At 34.3% G+C, this 19110-nt stretch overlaps 1 protein-coding gene across 5 annotated transcripts in view; it reads right to left on the reverse strand.

Annotated features, from left to right (window-relative positions):
- LOC131935710 (kinesin-like protein KIF16B) overlaps positions 1 to 19110 on the reverse strand; it is a 69577-nt gene that overhangs the window by 30029 nt on the left and 20438 nt on the right. For all 5 annotated transcript variants that reach the window (XM_059292260.1, XM_059292259.1, XM_059292264.1 and 2 more), the window contains exons 11-18: positions 17956 to 18056; positions 17147 to 17266; positions 15828 to 15925; positions 14279 to 14353; positions 4298 to 4345; positions 3338 to 3517; positions 2679 to 2730; positions 2462 to 2599 (exon numbers count right to left, since the gene is read on the reverse strand). In XM_059292260.1, coding sequence (XP_059148243.1) covers positions 2462 to 2599; positions 2679 to 2730; positions 3338 to 3517; positions 4298 to 4345; positions 14279 to 14353; positions 15828 to 15925; positions 17147 to 17266; positions 17956 to 18056 — 812 coding nt within the window. The remainder of the gene's footprint in view (positions 1 to 2461; positions 2600 to 2678; positions 2731 to 3337; positions 3518 to 4297; positions 4346 to 14278; positions 14354 to 15827; positions 15926 to 17146; positions 17267 to 17955; positions 18057 to 19110) is intronic.

Consider the following 19110-nt stretch of genomic DNA (forward strand, 5'->3'; position numbering starts at 1 on the left):
GACATCACATGACCAGCACATGACATCACACATGCAGACATGCCTACCGTCCCGCCAAAATCGGAACCGTCCCGCTTTTTCATTAATAAAGAAAGGTAATCAAGTAAATTGAAAAAAATGTCAGGAAAAAGCGATTATCTCCCTTTGGCACACGTTTCTGTTTCCTAGTTTACTTACAATATTTACCAGTATCATCTAAAAAAAATTTCATAAAAAACGTTTTAATAACAAGCTTTTATGTAATGATGCACTAAAAAGTTGAAAATAAATTATAGACTACTATTTAAATAACTATAAAGAAAAGCGTGGGTCACTTTAGTTTCTATTGGATACCTTTACTAATGTTAAGGAAGACACCCACGCTTTTCTTTATAGTTATTTAAATAGTAGTCTATAATTTATTTTCTACTTTTTAGTGCATCATTACATAAAAGCTTGTTATTAAAACGTTTTTTATGAAATTTTTTTCAGTACTTTACATGTTTTATCTACAATAGAGTTACATGACTAAAAACCATTGCGCGCCTACTGAATATCACGTTCAGTAGGCGCGCAATGGTTTTTGAACGCAGCCATTACGTGGTCGTGATGGCGCAGCTATTGATGACGCGTGTGGTGTGGTTGGCTAGACATGCCTACTAATTCGGTCCAAATTTTAATTAATTCATAAAAAATCAATTAGGCATCCAATTAAGTCAAATTTAGTTTCAGATTGCATTGTCTTCATGTCTTGACCCACGTGCCAACTGTGAATCGTGTCGGTCAAGTAGAACTGTCCGAATTTTCACTCCTGCGTTTCCGTCAAGACAGACTTACGACAGACAGAGGAAGTGAGTTAAATAAAAGCTTGTAATAAATAGATCTTGTTAGTAGTATATCTACTACTACTAGATCTAGAATTGTAACTAGATCTATTAGTAGATACTGAAATAGTGAATACTGATCTATCTTGTAAGTTTAACTTAACTAGTAACTACTATTATGAAGAACTTAGCAAGAAGTAACTAGGAATTTTACTAGGTAGATCAAGGGTCTTTGCTCGTAACTTATATATTACATATGATGAAGGCTTCAGCATTTGTTATTCACATAGCCTAGAACATAGCAAGACATAAATAATCAAATCAATAATGTTATGTCAAAGCTATGATTTTTATTCAAAGTGGGGGGGGGGGGGGGGGGGGGTCTCAGGTTACTGGTTAATTTATTTTTTAAAATATAAGCTGACATTAAGCAGTATTTAAATGTATCATAGAGACTAGTTATATAGGACTAGAAGCCTACTAATGTCATAAGAGTAATTTTTAATTAATTATTTTTATTTTTTATTTAGTAAAGTTGCGTCCGCATGTATGTTCCTCTTTTTGGCTACAAATTCCTCTTTTTAGGCATAGCTGTTCCTACTTTTGGCTGACAGGGGTAGGCATGTCTTAACATGACATCACATGACATCACATGACATCACATGACCAGCACACATGACATCACATGACCAGCACACATGACATCACATGACATCACATGACATCACATGACATCACATGACATCACATGACCAGCACACATGACATCACATGACATCACATGACATCACATGACCAGCACACATGACATCACATGACATCACATGACCAGCACACATGACATCACATGACCAGCACACATGACATCACATGACCAGCACATGACATCACATGACATCACATGACCAGCACACATGACATCACATGACATCACATGACATCACATGACATCACATGACCAGCACACATGACATCACATGACATCACATGACATCACATGACATCACATGACATCACATGACCAGCACACATGACATCACATGACATCACATGACATCACATGACATCACATGACATCACATGACCAGCACACATGACATCACATGACCAGCACACATGACATCACATGACCAGCACACATGACCAGCACATGACATCACATGACCAGCACACATGACATCACATGACCAGCACACATGACATCACATGACCAGCACACATGACATCACATGACCAGCACACATGACATCACATGACCAGCACATGACATCACATGACCAGCACACATGACATCACATGACCAGCACATGACATCACATGACCAGCACATGACATCACATGACCAGCACACATGACATCACATGACCAGCACACATGACATCACATGACCAGCACACATGACATCACATGACATCACATGACATCACATGACATCACATGACATCACATGACCAGCACACATGACATCACATGACATTTACATATTTTTTTAATTGAGCTGTAAAAAAGACTTGAGAGAATTGAGCCATAAAAAAGACTTGAGAGAATTGAGCCATAAAAAAGACTTGAGAGAATTGAGCCATAAAAAAGAATTGAGCCATAAAAAAGACTTGAGAGAATTGAGCCGTAAAAATAGTTTTTAGAGAATTGAGCCTTACCTTGTTGAAGGCGGGTTGGCTGTGTCAGAAGGTGGTTGTTGATGGCACAGCGAGCGCCCTCTATGGGGTGCAGCACCACCTCCTGATCCCGGTGCTCAATGACACAGTGCTCAGCTTCTATGCCTTCATCACTCAGAGCTGCAAGTCAGGGGCAGAGGTCAAAGGTCATAGGTCAAGCAGTACAGAGGTCAGGGATAAAAGAGGTGAGAAAACTTACTGATATCTTGAGGCTCGTCTGACTGGCAGGATCCAAGCTTGGTTAGTCCCTCCTGTCATAGATAGTAGTTACACAATGTCATAGACAGTAGTTACACAATGACATGTTCTAGACAAGTAGACAGTAGCTAGACAATGTCTAGACAAGTAGACAGAAGCTAGACAATGTCTAGACAAGTAGACAGTAGCTAGACAATGTCTAGACAAGTAGACAGTAGCTAGACAATGTCTAGACAAGTAGACAGTAGCTAGACAATGTCTAGACAAGTAGACAGTAGCTAGACAATGTCTAGACAAGTAGACAGTAGCTAGACAATGTCTAGACAAGTAGACAGTAGCTAGACAATGTCTAGACAAGTAGACAGTAGCTACACGATGACATGTTCTAGACAAGTAGACAGTAGCTAGACAATGTCTAGACAAGTAGACAGTAGATAGACAATGTCTAGACAAGTAGACAGTAGCTAGACAATGTCTAGACTAGTAGACAGTAGCTAGACAATGTCTAGACAAGTAGACAGTAGCTAGACAATGTCTAGACAAGTAGACAGTAGCTACACGATGTCTAGACAAGTAGACAGGATGACATGTTCTAGACACTGACCCTGACCTTCACCAGAGTAGAAGTTGAACCTGTGACCAACCTTGACCCTGACTGACCTTGAGATGGTAGAGCTTGACCCCTGTGCTGAGGAGATCCTCATCAATGGCCACCAGATGAGGCAGCTTGGAGTCCAGGATGACGCCCACCCCTGTCTGACGCAGGGCCAACTTTTGTTCTCTCATCAAACTGGCCGATTCATTCCACTTCTCTGCCCACTCTTCTGTCAACACTTTCACCTGAATCAACGTGTCACACTATATCAACATTCCTTGCTACCCAATGTGTAATCAAAGTAACCTTGCTACCAGATGTGTAATCAAAGTAACCTGCTACCAGATGTGTAATCAAAGTAACCTTGCTACCTGCTGTGTAATCAAAGTAACCTGCTACCCCATGTGTAATCAAAGTAACCTGCTACCCCATGTGTAATCAAAGTCACCTGCTACCAGATGTGTAATCAAAGTAACCTGCTACCAGATGTGTAATCAAAGTCACCTGCTACCAGATGTGTAATCAAAGTCACCTGCTACCAGATGTGTAATCAAAGTCACCTGCTACCAGATGTGTAATCAAAGTCACCTGCTACCAGATGTGTAATCAAAGTCACCTGCCACCAGATGTGTAATCAAAGCCACCTGCTACCAGATGTGTAATCAAAGTAACCTGGTACCAGATGTGTAATCAAAGTCACCTGCTACCAGATGTGTAATCAAAGTCACCTGCTACCAGATGTGTAATCAAAGTCACCTGCTACCAGATGTGTAATCAAAGTCACCTGCTACCAGATGTGTAATCAAAGTAACCTGGTACCAGATGTGTAATCAAAGTCACCTGCTACCAGATGTGTAATCAAAGTCACCTGCTACCAGATGTGTAATCAAAGTAACCTGGTACCAGATGTGTAATCAAAGTCACCTGCTACCAGATGTGTAATCAAAGTCACCTGCTACCAGATGTGTAATCAAAGTGACCTGGTACCAGATGTGTAATCAAAGTAACCTGCTGTGTATGCTTACCCTGGCTTCATTCTCATGGAGTTTTTCTTGGACACGAGGTGATGAATCCTAAAGATTTAAAAAATGGACTGGATGAATCCTAAAGATTTAAAATATGGACTGGATGAATCCTAAAGATTTAAAATATGGACTGGATGAATCCTAAAGATTTAAAATATGGACTGGATGAATCCTAAAGATTTAAAAAATGGACTGGATGAATCCTAAAGATTTAAAAAATGGACTGGATGAATCCTAAAGATTTAAAAAATGGACTGGATGAATCCTAAAGATTTAAAAAATGGACTGGATGAATCCTAAAGATTTAAAATATGGACTGGATGAATCCTAAAGATTTAAAATATGGACTGGATGAATCCTAAAGATTTAAAATATGGACTGGATGAATCCTAAAGATTTAAAAAATGGACTGGATGAATCCTAAAGATTTAAAAAATGGACTGGATGAATCCTAAAGATTTAAAATATGGACTGGATGAATCCTAAAGATTTAAAATATGGACTGGATGAATCCTAAAGATTTAAAATATGGACTGGATGAATCCTAAAGATTTAAAATATGGACTGGATGAATCCTAAAGATTTAAAATATGGACTGGATGAATCCTAAAGATTTAAAATATGGACTGGATGAATCCTAAAGATTTAAAATATGGACTGGATGAATCCTAAAGATTTAAAAAATGGACTGGATGAATCCTAAAGATTTAAAAAATGGACTGGATGAATCCTAAAGATTTAAAATATGGACTGGATGAATCCTAAAGATTTAAAATATGGACTGGATGAATCCTAAAGATTTAAAATATGGACTGGATGAATCCTAAAGATTTAAAATATGGACTGGATGAATCCTAAAGATTTAAAAAATGGACTGGATGAATCCTAAAGATTTAAAATATGGACTGGATGAATCCTAAAGATTTAAAATATGGACTGGATGAATCCTAAAGATTTAAAATATGGACTGGATGAATCCTAAAGATTTAAAATATGGACTGGATGAATCCTAAAGATTTAAAAAATGGACTGGATGAATCCTAAAGATTTAAAATATGGACTGGATGAATCCTAAAGATTTAAAAAATGGACTGGATGAATCCTAGAGATTTAAAATATGGACTGGATGAATCCTAAAGATTTAAAAAATGGACTGGATGAATCCTAAAGATTTAAAATATGGACTGGATGAATCCTAAAGATTTAAAAAATGGACTGGATGAACCCTAAAGATTTAAAAAATGGACTGGATGAATCCTAAAGATTTAAAAAATGGACTGGATGAATCCTAAAGATTTAAAAAATGGACTGGATGAATCCTAAAGATTTAAAATATGGACTGGATGAATCCTAAAGATTTAAAAAATGGACTGGATGAATCCTAAAGATTTAAAAAATGGACTGGATGAATCCTAAAGATTTAAAAAATGGACTGGATGAATCCTAAAGATTTAAAATATGGACTGGATGAATCCTAAAGATTTAAAATATGGACTGGATGAATCCTAAAGATTTAAAATATGGACTGGATGAATCCTAAAGATTTAAAAAATAAACTGGATGAATCCTAAAGATTTAAAAAATGGACTGGATGAATCCTAAAGATTTAAAAAATGGACTGGATGAATCCTAAAGATTTAAAAAATGGACTGGATGAATCCTAAAGATTTAAAATATGGACTGGATGAATCCTAAAGATTTAAAATATGGACTGGATGAATCCTAAAGATTTAAAATATGGACTGGATGAATCCTAAAGATTTAAAAAATGGACTGGATGAATCCTAAAGATTTAAAAAATGGACTGGATGAATCCTAAAGATTTAAAATATGGACTGGATGAATCCTAAAGATTTAAAATATGGACTGGATGAATCCTAAAGATTTAAAATATGGACTGGATGAATCCTAAAGATTTAAAATATGGACTGGATGAATCCTAAAGATTTAAAATATGGACTGGATGAATCCTAAAGATTTAAAATATGGACTGGATGAATCCTAAAGATTTAAAATATGGACTGGATGAATCCTAAAGATTTAAAAAATGGACTGGATGAATCCTAAAGATTTAAAAAATGGACTGGATGAATCCTAAAGATTTAAAATATGGACTGGATGAATCCTAAAGATTTAAAATATGGACTGGATGAATCCTAAAGATTTAAAATATGGACTGGATGAATCCTAAAGATTTAAAATATGGACTGGATGAATCCTAAAGATTTAAAAAATGGACTGGATGAATCCTAAAGATTTAAAATATGGACTGGATGAATCCTAAAGATTTAAAATATGGACTGGATGAATCCTAAAGATTTAAAATATGGACTGGATGAATCCTAAAGATTTAAAATATGGACTGGATGAATCCTAAAGATTTAAAAAATGGACTGGATGAATCCTAAAGATTTAAAATATGGACTGGATGAATCCTAAAGATTTAAAAAATGGACTGGATGAATCCTAGAGATTTAAAATATGGACTGGATGAATCCTAAAGATTTAAAAAATGGACTGGATGAATCCTAAAGATTTAAAATATGGACTGGATGAATCCTAAAGATTTAAAAAATGGACTGGATGAATCCTAAAGATTTAAAAAATGGACTGGATGAATCCTAAAGATTTAAAAAATGGACTGGATGAATCCTAAAGATTTAAAAAATGGACTGGATGAATCCTAAAGATTTAAAATATGGACTGGATGAATCCTAAAGATTTAAAAAATGGACTGGATGAATCCTAAAGATTTAAAAAATGGACTGGATGAATCCTAAAGATTTAAAAAATGGACTGGATGAATCCTAAAGATTTAAAATATGGACTGGATGAATCCTAAAGATTTAAAATATGGACTGGATGAATCCTAAAGATTTAAAAAATGGACTGGATGAATCCTAAAGATTTAAAAAATGGACTGGATGAATCCTAAAGATTTAAAAAATGGACTGGATGAATCCTAAAGATTTAAAAAATGGACTGGATGAATCCTAAAGATTTAAAAAATGGACTGGATGAATCCTAAAGATTTAAAAAATGGACTGGATGAATCCTAAAGATTTAAAAAATGGACTGGATGAATCCTAAAGATTTAAAAAATGGACTGGATGAATCCTAAAGATTTAAAAAATGGACTGGATGAATCCTAAAGATTTATAAAATGGACTGGATGAATCCTAAAGATTTAAAAAATGGACTGGATGAATCCTAAAGATTTAAAATATGGACTGGATGAATCCTAAAGATTTAAAATATGGACTGGATGAATCCTAAAGATTTAAAAAATGGACTGGATGAATCCTAAAGATTTAAAATATGGACTGGATGAATCCTAAAGATTTAAAAAATGGACTGGATGAATCCTAAAGATTTAAAAAATGGACTGGATGAATCCTAAAGATTTAAAAAATGGACTGGATGAATCCTAAAGATTTAAAAAATGGACTGGATGAATCCTAAAGATTTAAAAAATGGACTGGATGAATCCTAAAGATTTAAAATATGGACTGGATGAATCCTAAAGATTTAAAATATGGACTGGATGAATCCTAAAGATTTAAAAAATGGACTGGATGAATCCTAAAGATTTAAAAAATGGACTGGATGAATCCTAAAGATTTAAAAAATGGACTGGATGAATCCTAAAGATTTAAAATATGGACTGGATGAATCCTAAAGATTTAAAATATGGACTGGATGAATCCTAAAGATTTAAAAAATGGACTGGATGAATCCTAAAGATTTAAAAAATGGACTGGATGAATCCTAAAGATTTAAAAAATGGACTGGATGAATCCTAAAGATTTAAAAAATGGACTGGATGAATCCTAAAGATTTAAAATATGGACTGGATGAATCCTAAAGATTTAAAATATGGACTGGATGAATCCTAAAGATTTAAAATATGGACTGGATGAATCCTAAAGATTTAAAAAATGGACTGGATGAATCCTAAAGATTTAAAAAATGGACTGGATGAATCCTAAAGATTTAAAAAATGGAGTGGATGAATCCTAAAGATTTAAAATATGGACTGGATGAATCCTAAAGATTTAAAATATGGACTGGATGAATCCTAAAGATTTAAAATATGGACTGGATGAATCCTAAAGATTTAAAAAATGGACTGGATGAATCCTAAAGATTTAAAAAATGGACTGGATGAATCCTAAAGATTTAAAATATGGACTGGATGAATCCTAAAGATTTAAAATATGGACTGGATGAATCCTAAAGATTTAAAATATGGACTGGATGAATCCTAAAGATTTAAAATATGGACTGGATGAATCCTAAAGATTTAAAATATGGACTGGATGAATCCTAAAGATTTAAAATATGGACTGGATGAATCCTAAAGATTTAAAATATGGACTGGATGAATCCTAAAGATTTAAAAAATGGACTGGATGAATCCTAAAGATTTAAAATATGGACTGGATGAATCCTAAAGATTTAAAAAATGGACTGGATGAATCTTAAAGATTTAAAATATGGACTGGATGAATCCTAAAGATTTAAAATATGGACTGGATGAATCCTAAAGATTTAAAATATGGACTGGATGAATCCTAAAGATTTAAAATATGGACTGGATGAATCCTAAAGATTTAAAATATGGACTGGATGAATCCTAAAGATTTAAAAAATGGACTGGATGAATCCTAAAGATTTAAAATATGGACTGGATGAATCCTAAAGATTTAAAAAATGGACTGGATGAATCCTAGAGATTTAAAATATGGACTGGATGAATCCTAAAGATTTAAAAAATGGACTGGTTGAATACTAAAGATTTAAAATATGGACTGGATGAATCCTAAAGATTTAAAAAATGGACTGGATGAATCCTAAAGATTTAAAAAATGGACTGGATGAATCCTAAAGATTTAAAAAATGGACTGGATGAATCCTAAAGATTTAAAAAATGGACTGGATGAATCCTAAAGATTTAAAATATGGACTGGATGAATCCTAAAGATTTAAAAAATGGACTGGATGAATCCTAAAGATTTAAAAAATGGACTGGATGAATCCTAAAGATTTAAAAAATGGACTGGATGAATCCTAAAGATTTAAAATATGGACTGGATGAATCCTAAAGATTTAAAATGTGGACTGGATGAATCCTAAAGATTTAAAAAATGGACTGGATGAATCCTAAAGATTTAAAAAATGGACTGGATGAATCCTAAAGATTTAAAAAATGGACTGGATGAATCCTAAAGATTTAAAATATGGACTGGATGAATCCTAAAGATTTAAAATATGGACTGGATGAATCCTAAAGATTTAAAATATGGACTGGATGAATCCTAAAGATTTAAAATATGGACTGGATGAATCCTAAAGATTTAAAAAATGGACTGGATGAATCCTAAAGATTTAAAATATGGACTGGATGAATCCTAAAGATTTAAAATATGGACTGGATGAATCCTAAAGATTTAAAATATGGACTGGATGAATCCTAAAGATTTAAAATATGGACTGGATGAATCCTAAAGATTTAAAATATGGACTGGATGAATCCTAAAGATTTAAAATATGGACTGGATGAATCCTAAAGATTTAAAATATGGACTGGATGAATCCTAAAGATTTAAAAAATGGACTGGATGAATCCTAAAGATTTAAAATATGGACTGGATGAATCCTAAAGATTTAAAAAATGGACTGGATGAATCCTAGAGATTTAAAATATGGACTGGATGAATCCTAAAGATTTAAAAAATGGACTGGTTGAATACTAAAGATTTAAAAAATGGACTGGATGAATCCTAAAGATTTAAAAAATGGACTGGATGAATCCTAAAGATTTAAAAAATGGACTGGATGAATCCTAAAGATTTAAAAAATGGACTGGATGAATCCTAAAGATTTAAAATATGGACTGGATGAATCCTAAAGATTTAAAAAATGGACTGGATGAATCCTAAAGATTTAAAAAATGGACTGGATGAATCCTAAAGATTTAAAAAATGGACTGGATGAATCCTAAAGATTTAAAATATGGACTGGATGAATCCTAAAGATTTAAAATATGGACTGGATGAATCCTAAAGATTTAAAAAATGGACTGGATGAATCCTAAAGATTTAAAAAATGGACTGGATGAATCCTAAAGATTTAAAAAATGGACTGGATGAATCCTAAAGATTTAAAAAATGGACTGGATGAATCCTAAAGATTTAAAAAATGGACTGGATGAATCCTAAAGATTTAAAAAATGGACTGGATGAATCCTAAAGATTTAAAATATGGACTGGATGAATCCTAAAGATTTAAAATATGGACTGGATGAATCCTAAAGATTTAAAAAATGGACTGGATGAATCCTAAAGATTTAAAAAATGGACTGGATGAATCCTAAAGATTTAAAAAATGGACTGGATGAATCCTAAAGATTTAAAAAATGGACTGGATGAATCCTAAAGATTTAAAATATGGACTGGATGAATCCTAAAGATTTAAAATATGGACTGGATGAATCCTAAAGATTTAAAAAATGGACTGGATGAATCCTAAAGATTTAAAAAATGGACTGGATGAATCCTAAAGATTTAAAAAATGGACTGGATGAATCCTAAAGATTTAAAAAATGGACTGGATGAATCCTAAAGATTTAAAATATGGACTGGATGAATCCTAAAGATTTAAAAAATGGACTGGATGAATCCTAAAGATTTAAAATATGGACTGGATGAATCCTAAAGATTTAAAAAATGGACTGGATGAATCCTAAAGATTTAAAAAATGGACTGGATGAATCCTAAAGATTTAAAAAATGGACTGGATGAATCCTAAAGATTTAAAAAATGGACTGGATGAATCCTAAAGATTTAAAATATGGACTGGATGAATCCTAAAGATTTAAAATATGGACTGGATGAATCCTAAAGATTTAAAATATGGACTGGATGAATCCTAAAGATTTAAAATATGGACTGGATGAATCCTAAAGATTTAAAAAATGGACTGGATGAATCCTAAAGATTTAAAATATGGACTGGATGAATCCTAAAGATTTAAAATATGGACTGGATGAATCCTAAAGATTTAAAATATGGACTGGATGAATCCTAAAGATTTAAAATATGGACTGGATGAATCCTAAAGATTTAAAAAATGGACTGGATGAATCCTAAAGATTTAAAATATGGACTGGATGAATCCTAAAGATTTAAAAAATGGACTGGATGAATCCTAGAGATTTAAAATATGGACTGGATGAATCCTAAAGATTTAAAAAATGGACTGGATGAATCCTAAAGATTTAAAATATGGACTGGATGAATCCTAAAGATTTAAAAAATGGACTGGATGAATCCTAAAGATTTAAAAAATGGACTGGATGAATCCTAAAGATTTAAAAAATGGACTGGATGAATCCTAAAGATTTAAAAAAAATGGACTGGATGAATCCTAAAGATTTAAAATATGGACTGGATGAATCCTAAAGATTTAAAAAATGGACTGGATGAATCCTAAAGATTTAAAAAATGGACTGGATGAATCCTAAAGATTTAAAAAATGGACTGGATGAATCCTAAAGATTTAAAATATGGACTGGATGAATCCTAAAGATTTAAAATATGGACTGGATGAATCCTAAAGATTTAAAAAATGGACTGGATGAATCCTAAAGATTTAAAAAATGGACTGGATGAATCCTAAAGATTTAAAAAATGGACTGGATGAATCCTAAAGATTTAAAAAATGGACTGGATGAATCCTAAAGATTTAAAAAATGGACTGGATGAATCCTAAAGATTTAAAAAATGGACTGGATGAATCCTAAAGATTTAAAATATGGACTGGATGAATCCTAAAGATTTAAAATATGGACTGGATGAATCCTAAAGATTTAAAAAATGGACTGGATGAATCCTAAAGATTTAAAAAATGGACTGGATGAATCCTAAAGATTTAAAAAATGGACTGGATGAATCCTAAAGATTTAAAAAATGGACTGGATGAATCCTAAAGATTTAAAAAATGGACTGGATGAATCCTAAAGATTTAAAAAATGGACTGGATGAATCCTAAAGATTTAAAATATGGACTGGATGAATCCTAAAGATTTAAAATATGGACTGGATGAATCCTAAAGATTTAAAAAATGGACTGGATGAATCCTAAAGATTTAAAATATGGACTGGATGAATCCTAAAGATTTAAAAAATGGACTGGATGAATCCTAAAGATTTAAAAAATGGACTGGATGAATCCTAAAGATTTAAAAAATGGACTGGATGAATCCTAAAGATTTAAAAAATGGACTGGATGAATCCTAAAGATTTAAAAAATGGACTGGATGAATTCTTAAGATTTAAAATATGGACTGGATGAATCCTAAAGATTTAAAATATGGACTGGATGAATCCTAAAGATTTAAAAAATGGACTGGATGAATCCTAAAGATTTAAAATATGGACTGGATGAATCCTAAAGATTTAAAAAATGGACTGGATGAATCCTAAAGATTTAAAATATGGACTGGATGAATCCTAAAGATTTAAAATATGGACTGGATGAATCCTAAAGATTTAAAAAATGGACTGGATGAATCCTAAAGATTTAAAAAATGGACTGGATGAATCCTAAAGATTTAAAAAATGGACTGGATGAATCCTAAAGATTTAAAAAATGGACTGGATGAATCCTAAAGATTTAAAATATGGACTGGATGAATCCTAAAGATTTAAAATATGGACTGGATGAATCCTAAAGATTTAAAATATGGACTGGATGAATCCTAAAGATTTAAAAAATGGACTGGATGAATCCTAAAGATTTAAAAAATGGACTGGATGAATCCTAAAGATTTAAAATATGGACTGGATGAATCCTAAAGATTTAAAATATGGACTGGATGAATCCTAAAGATTTAAAATATGGACTGGATGAATCCTAAAGATTTAAAATATGGACTGGATGAATCCTAAAGATTTAAAATATGGACTGGATGAATCCTAAAGATTTAAAATATGGACTGGATGAATCCTAAAGATTTAAAATATGGACTGGATGAATCCTAAAGATTTAAAATATGGACTGGATGAATCCTAAAGATTTAAAAAATGGACTGGATGAATCCTAAAGATTTAAAAAATGGACTGGATGAATCCTAAAGATTTAAAATATGGACTGGATGAATCCTAAAGATTTAAAATATGGACTGGATGAATCCTAAAGATTTAAAATATGGACTGGATGAATCCTAAAGATTTAAAATATGGACTGGATGAATCCTAAAGATTTAAAAAATGGACTGGATGAATCCTAAAGATTTAAAATATGGACTGGATGAATCCTAAAGATTTAAAATATGGACTGGATGAATCCTAAAGATTTAAAATATGGACTGGATGAATCCTAAAGATTTAAAATATGGACTGGATGAATCCTAAAGATTTAAAATATGGACTGGATGAATCCTAAAGATTTAAAAAATGGACTGGATGAATCCTAAAGATTTAAAAAATGGACTGGATGAATCCTAAAGATTTAAAAAATGGACTGGATGAATCCTAAAGATTTAAAAAATGGACTGGATGAATCCTAAAGATTTAAAATATGGACTGGATGAATCCTAAAGATTTAAAAAATGGACTGGATGAATCCTAAAGATTTAAAAAATGGACTGGATGAATCCTAAAGATTTAAAAAATGGACTGGATGAATCCTAAAGATTTAAAATATGGACTGGATGAATCCTAAAGATTTAAAATATGGACTGGATGAATCCTAAAGATTTAAAATATGGACTGGATGAATCCTAAAGATTTAAAAAATGGACTGGATGAATCCTAAAGATTTAAAAAATGGACTGGATGAATCCTAAAGATTTAAAAAAATGGACTGGATGAATCCTAAAGTTTAAAATTCCTCAGGTTTATAAAACATAAAAAACTGATAATTAATTAAGCATAGAAATGTAAAAAAAAAATCAAACTAATGGAGGTGCTGACTTACCCCACTACCTTCCAACAAAGCTCTGAGGCGTGCAATCTCTTCCCTCAACTCTCTGATCAGCTTAACATTGGGATCCTTCAAAAGATTTCAAAGAGTAAAATGTGCTCATCACTGCCACAATCATTGGTGAGACTACTCAATCATTCCCACAATCATTGGTGTGACCGCTCAATCACTGCCACAATCATTGGTGTGCACATTTGTTGACTACCTACCTCATTAACAGTTGGCCTATTGATAATGTTTTTGTGTGCACATTTGTTGACTACCTACCTCATTAACAGTTGGCCTATTGATAATGTTTTTGTGTGCACATTTGTTGACTACCTACCTCATTAACAGTTGGCCTATTGATAATGTTTTTGTGTCCACATTTGTTGACTACCTACCTCATTAACAGTTGGCCTATTGATAATGTTTTTGTGTGCACATTTGTTGACTACCTACCTCATTAACAGTTGGCCTATTGATAATGTTTTTGTGTGCACATTTGTTGACTACCTACCTCATTAACAGTTGGCCTATTGATAATGTTTTTGTGTGCACATTTGTTGACTACCTACCTCATTAACAGTTGGCCTATTGATAATGTTTTTGTGTGCACATTTGTTGACTACCTACCTCATTAACAGTTGGCCTATTGATAATGTTTTTGTGTCCACATTTGTTGACTACCTACCTCATTAACAGTTGGCCTATTGATAATGTTTTTGTGTGCACATTTGTTGACTACCTACCTCATTAACAGTTGGCCTATTGATAATGTTTTTGTGTGCACATTTGTTGACTACCTACCTCATTAACAGTTGGCCTATTGATAATGTTTTTGTGTCCACATTTGTTGACTACCTACCTCATTAACAGTTGGCCTATTGATAATGTTTTTGTGTGCACATTTGTTGACTACCTACCTCATTAACAGTTGGCCTATTGATAATGTTTTTGTGTCCACATTTGTTGACTACCTACCTCATTAACAGTTGGCCTATTGATAATGTTTTTGTGTGCACATTTGTTGACTACCTACCTCATTAACAGTTGGCCTATTGATAATGTTTTTGTGTCCACATTTGTTGACTACCTACCTCATTAACAGTTGGCCTATTGATAATGTTTTTGTGTGCACATTTGTTGACTACCTACCTCATTAACAGTTGGCCTATTGATAATGTTTTTGTGTGCACATTTGTTGACTACCTACCTCATTAACAGTTGGCCTATTGATAATGTTTTTGTGTCCACATTTGTTGACTACCTACCTCATTAACAGTTGGCCTATTGATAATGTTTTTGTGTGCACATTTGTTGACTACCTACCTCATTAACAGTTGGCCTATTGATAATGTTTTTGTGTCCACATTTGTTGACTACCTACCTCATTAACAGTTGGCCTATTGATAATGTTTTTGTGTGCACATTTGTTGACTACCTACCTCATTAACAGTTGGCCTATTGATAATGTTTTTGTGTCCACACTTGTTGACTACCTACCTCATTAACAGTTGGCCTATTGATAATGTTTTTGTGTGCACATTTGTTGACTACCTACCTCATTAACAGTTGGCCTATTGATAATGTTTTTGGCCCTATTGGCATAGCGCAGGGTGCTCAGTGTCTCTCCATAGTTGACATCAGCTGGGGACACCGCTGTAACAAGGGTGACAATCATGGAACAATGGTGACAATCATGGAACAATGGTGACAATCATGGAACAATGGTGACAATCATGGAACAATGGTGACAATCATGGAACAATGGTGACAATCATGGAACAATGGTGACAATCATGGAACAATGGTGACAATCATGGAACAATGGTGACAATCATGGAACAATGGTGACAATCATGGAACAATGGTGACAATCATGGAACAATGGTGACAATCATGGAACAATGGTGACAATCATGGAACAATGGTGACAATCATGGAACAATGGTGACAATCATGGAACAATGGTGACAATCATGGAACAATGGTGACAATCATGGAACAATGGTGACAATCATGGAACAATGGTGACAATCATGGAACAATGGTGACAATCATGGAACAATGGTGACAATCATGGAACAATGGTGACAATCATGGAACAATGGTGACAATCATGGAACAATGGTGACAATCATGGAACAATGGTGACAATCATGTAACAATGGTGACAATCATGGAACAATGGTGACAATCATGGAACAATGGTGACAATCATGGAACAATGGTGACAATCATGGAACAATGGTGACAATCATGGAACAATGGTGACAATCATGGAAACAATGGTGACAATCATGGAACAATGGTGACAATCATGGAACAATGGTGACAATCATGGAACAATGGTGACAATCATGGAACAATGGTGACAATCATGGAACAATGGTGACAATCATGGAACAATGGTGACAATCATGGAACAATGGTGACAATCATGGAACAATAGTGACAATCATGGAACAATGGTGACAATCATAGAACAATGGTGACAATCATAGAACAATGGTGACAATCATAGAACAATGGTGACAATCATAGAACAATGGTGACAATCATGGAACAATGGTGACAATCATAGAACAATGGTGACAATCATGGAACAATGGTGACAATCATGGAACAATGGTGACAATCATAGAACAATGGTGACAATCATGGAACAATGGTGACAATCATAGAACAATGGTGACAATCATGGAACAATGGTGACAATCATGGAACAATGGTGACAATCATAGAACAATGGTGACAATCATGGAACAATGGTGACAATCATAGAACAATGGTGACAATCATGGAACAATGGTGACAATCATAGAACAAGTGACAACAATCATGGAACAAGAGACAACAATCATGGAACAAAAGACACACTTGCGATCATGACTGTCTTGGCGTTGCCACCGAGACTGTCCTTTAAAAGCCAAGTTAGGACTGAGTCCCTGTAGGGGATGAACATTGGTTTACTCTTCACCCCATTTTCTGAGCGCTCCGCTGGAACAGAGAGGGAAAAGTTGTGTCATTAGCTCACCTGTAACTAGATCCCATTACTCCCTCACACAATAATGAGATGACATTTACTCACCCAATAATGAGATGACATTTACTCACCCAATAATGAGATGACATTTACTCACCCAATAATGAGATGACATTAACTCACCTAATAATGAGATGACATTAACTCACCTAATAATGAGATGACATTTACTCACCCAATAATGAGATGACATTAACTCACCTAATAATGAGATGACATTAACTCACCTAATAATGAGATGACATTAACTCACCCAATAATGAGATGACATTTACTCACCCAATAATGAGATGACATTAACTCACCTAATAATGAGATGACATTTACTCACCCAATAATGAGATGACATTAACTCACCTAATAATGAGATGACATTAACTCACCTAATAATGAGATGACATTTACTCACCCAATAATGAGATGACATTAACTCACCTAATAATGAGATGACATTTACTCACCCAATAATGAGATGACATTTACTCACCCAATAATGAGATGACATTAACTCACCTAATAGTGAGATGACATTTACTCACCCAATAATGAGATGACTTTAACTCACCCAATAATGAGATGACATTAACTCACCTAATAGTGAGATGACATTTACTCACCCAATAATGAGATGACTTTAACTCACCCAATAATGAGATGACATTGCCTAAGCTAACAAGTGACTTGTTGATGCTTCCTCCTTCTTTCAGTCTAAGACCAGTGGCACCAGAGCTGTCGGCTCTTTCACTGAAACATACATCCTGTCATCTGACATACATCCTGACATCTGGCAGTGTGCTATGACATCTAACATACAGCCTGACATCTGACATACATCCTGTCATCTGACATACATCCTGTCATCTGACATACAGCCTGACATCTGACATACAGCCTGACATTTGACAAACAGCCTGACATCTGGCAGTAGGCTATGACATCTGACATTCAGCATGACACCTGATATTTAGTATGACATCTGATATTTAGTATGACATCTGACATACAGTCTGACATCTGACATTCAGCATGATATACAGCATGACATCTGACATTCAGCATAACATCTGACATACAGCCTGACATCTGACATACAGCCTGACATTTGACAAACAACCTGACATCTGGCAGTGTGCTATGACATCTAACATACAGCCTGACATCTGACATACATCCTGTCATCTGACATACATCCAGTCATCTGACATACAGCCTGACATCTGACATACAGCCTGACATCTGACATACAGCCTGACATCTGACATACAGCCTGACATCTGACATACAGCCTGACATCTGACATACAGCCTGACATTTGACATACAGCCTGACATCTAATATACAGCCTGACATCTGGCAGTAGGGCATGACATATGACATTCAGCCTGACATCTGACATACAGCCTGACATCTAATATACAGCCTGACATCTGACATACAGCCTGACATCTGACATACAGCCTGACATCTGGCAGTAGGGCATGACATATGACATTCAGCCTGACATCTGACATACAGTCTGACATCTGACATACAGCCTGACATCTGACATACAGCCTGACATCTGACATACAGCCTGACATCTGACATACAGCCTGACATCTGACATACAGCCTGACATCTGGCAGTAGGGCATGACATATGACATTCAGCCTGACATCTGACATACAGCCTGACATCTAATATACAGCCTGACATCTGACATACAGCCTGACATCTGACATACAGCCTGACATCTGGCAGTAGGGCATGACATATGACATTCAGCCTGACATCTGACATACAGCCTGACATCTGACAT

The sequence above is a fragment of the Physella acuta genome, unplaced genomic scaffold, assembly GCF_028476545.2.
Source record: "Physella acuta isolate Inbredline_101_S28 unplaced genomic scaffold, ASM2847654v3 ptg000155l, whole genome shotgun sequence".
Lineage (NCBI taxonomy): Eukaryota > Metazoa > Mollusca > Gastropoda > Physidae > Physella > Physella acuta.